A 2864-nucleotide genomic window follows, 5' to 3' on the forward strand; every position below is an offset into this window, starting at 1 on the left:
GTGTGTTGACTAATCTAAGCATGTGGGAATTATTAATGGGTCGGTGTAGAAGGGGGGTTGGTGCGCACGCACATTTATTAACAGAAAGTATTTTGAACGCCATATCGGTGTTGCATTGGTGGAGAAGATTTTCGGCCTATCTTTAGAAATTGCCTCACCCCCATTTTGCATGGTCAATGGCTGTACAAGAGTGGCAGTTTCTTAACGCACCGACTCCCCGCTCCTTTTCACCGAGTCTTACATACACACTACAGGAAAAAGCAGCCGCGGACCTTCCCCATTCTCATCATATGTTAAATACACACGACCATTTTACTTTGTGTGAGTGTGTCTGTTTCTCTAGTCCTCAATCAAGCCCTTCAGCAGCTCTGAGGCTCTAGCTGAGAGTGATTTGTGAGTCATGGCCATGCCTTCCCATAACAGATTGGCAGGTGCCGTTGCGCTGATGGCTTGCTTCATCCTGCTGATGAGCAGTGGCGGCGAGGCCTGGCGTAAGAAGTACGGTGGTGGCGGCCGCAAGATTATTGTCGGCGGCGAGGAGCATTGGCACTTTGGGTACAACTACAGCGCCTGGGCACAGAAGGCAGGGCCTTTCCATGTGGGCGATACGCTGGGTAAGGGATTGGGCACTCTGTGTGTGTGTGTGTGTGTGTGTGTGTGTGTGTGTGTGTGTGTGTGAGAGAGAGTGATTTGTTCATTAATCAAATGGATGTTTTTTTCATGTCATGAGCAAGGAATTGGGCACTCATACTTGTCCTGTATACTTGGTGTGTGTGTGGCCTTGTATACAGTATTCAAGTACAAGCCCTCTGTGTTCAACGGCAGGCCAGAGAATCACAACGTGAACCGCCTCCATAGCTTGAAAGCTTATGAGGCGTGTTCATTTGACAGAGCAGTGATGCTGGCCAACACGACTCAAGGTGACCCAGGCTATGAGTTCACACTCCAAGACACGAAGCCGGTCTACTTCGCGTGCAGCATCGACGATGGCATACATTGCCGCGTTGGCCTCATGAAGTTTTGTGTCAAACCTCGCTAGACGTGTGTTCAAGGCCGGGGGAAGAGGCAGTGCAAGAGCGCTAGTATGTGTGTAATGTAACTGTATGGTGTTTCAAGGACCTTTGGCTATATCTTCTTTGTTAATCCATGGATTAACTATTAACCTGGTTGTGTTTTCGAACATCGGTTGTCTCATTGAGTTGTCCATCTTTCTCTGCCCCTTCGGTATATGCTTTTGAAGGATTAACCTCTTTTTTAGTGCAGATGTCCCTGTATACTTGGTATATTTGTATTGTAGAAGATTTCATTAGAATTGTGTCATCTCACAGAAATGCATCTCCATGCCTGGTACAAGGGAAGAAGTGTTTGCACCATAGTCACAAAGGAAACTCCATTCCGAGTCAATGGTACAAAGACTCTCTCAAGATTTCACCAAAACATTTCCCTGTTCCTGATTGGAACTCAAGCCATTATTGCCAAAATATTGGCCAGTTGAAGGCATTAGATCCATATGGGCAAGCGCCAGGCAGACCTACGCACCTATGATTGGCAAAGTTGTTCTGTAATTGCTAAAAATTACTCTTAAATGATCTAATTCATATTTGTTGCAGAAACCTTTAATGATGAGGATAAGGATGACCTACAGGGTGAATGGGCAAAGAGATTATTGAGCAGTCACAAATTGAAAACTTTCCACCTGGCCTCTAGAACTTCTGGCATTGCAAGAGGATATGTGTGCTTTCCATTTCAAGAGGATATATGTACTTTCCATACAGATATGGAACATGAGTTGAAAGGCAGATGAGATTTGGTACACAGACTAGTAGCATACCAACTGCTCATCTCATCAAAGACAACATCCCTGTTTACCCTCAACTCATGTGTAGCAGGGTTATAACACTTGTATCCCTTTTGCTGAAGGGAGTATCCAATTGCATGTCTTCAAGAGTCATGTGAGGAATTCCTTATAGACTTATTGAATGATAGTAATATTTGTGCTGCCCATGCCAAAAGAGTCACACTAATGGACAAGGATATGAGACAGTAGTAAAAGCAGAGTTAGATATAGGTATGATAAGTTCATGCAACCTCTACCATTACACCATATTAGCAATATGAACACCTTGCATGGAGCATTGATACGCATTACATTTTGTAACTAATAGTCAAATCTTTGAATGATGACTTAAGCTACTTGCTCTCATCCGAACATATGAGTCACTAGCTCATTATATAGCATGCTTCACAAACTTTTAAAGAATTTTGAGCTAATTACTCACAAGAAATTCTTTCTCTAAGATTGGCTTTTCTTATTTAATTTTGAGTGGCTTGCTCTTTGGTACAAATCACAACAATGACTACTTGGTAATGATAATGGCTACAAACAACTAGATTATAAGTTCTTAGTTTGATAGTGGGAGTCACTTGCATTTGTGCCAAGTATCAATAACTTACCCTATTGACATTGCCACACACTTTCAAATGCCAAAATTTTTAAATCATTTTAAGTAGCTAGCTATAAACTATAATATAGGATACTATTACACTCAAAAGAAAATTTTTAAATCATTTTAAGTAGCTAGCTATAAACTATAATATAGGATACTATTACACTCAAAAGAAAATCTCTACCTAGGTCCATAATTCTTTTAAACTATAACCCTTGAACCACATACATAGTAAACATACATGTTCAGTAAATTATAATACATGAGATTTTAACTTAATCTAAAGTACACAAGTGGTTCTTAAATGGTATAATACCCTTAATCATCTTGTTCCCATTCTTAAATTAAATTTTGCATACTTTGCAATAGAAAACTTGAGCATTATATTGCCCGCTTGGTCTCTAGATACTTTACACT

General features: G+C 40.9%; 1 protein-coding gene across 1 annotated transcript; it reads left to right on the top strand.

The window, feature by feature from the left end:
* Positions 1 to 264: 264 nt before the first annotated feature.
* On the top strand, positions 265 to 1178 carry LOC147616463 (uncharacterized). The gene is made up of 2 exons (XM_086777535.1): positions 265 to 614; positions 792 to 1178. Exons 1-2 carry the CDS (start codon positions 401 to 403, stop codon positions 1037 to 1039), a joined length of 462 nt encoding a protein of 153 aa, XP_086633661.1. The 5' UTR covers positions 265 to 400; the 3' UTR covers positions 1040 to 1178.
* Positions 1179 to 2864: the final 1686 nt, after the last annotated feature.

The sequence above is a fragment of the Cibotium barometz genome, chromosome 38 (assembly GCF_041138505.1).
Source record: "Cibotium barometz isolate CiBa-2024 chromosome 38, ASM4113850v1, whole genome shotgun sequence".
Lineage (NCBI taxonomy): Eukaryota > Viridiplantae > Streptophyta > Polypodiopsida > Cyatheales > Cibotiaceae > Cibotium > Cibotium barometz.

What these genes read in the sequence shown, in the direction of transcription:
- LOC147616463 (XM_086777535.1), top strand. Translation starts at nt 401, where the DNA reads ATGGCCATGCCTTCCCATAACAGATTGGCAGGTGCCGTTGCGCTGATG. An exon ending in CCATGTGGGCGATACGCTGG is followed by an intron (nt 615 to 791) that starts GTAAGGGATTGG and finishes CCTTGTATACAG; the next exon opens with TATTCAAGTACAAGCCCTCT.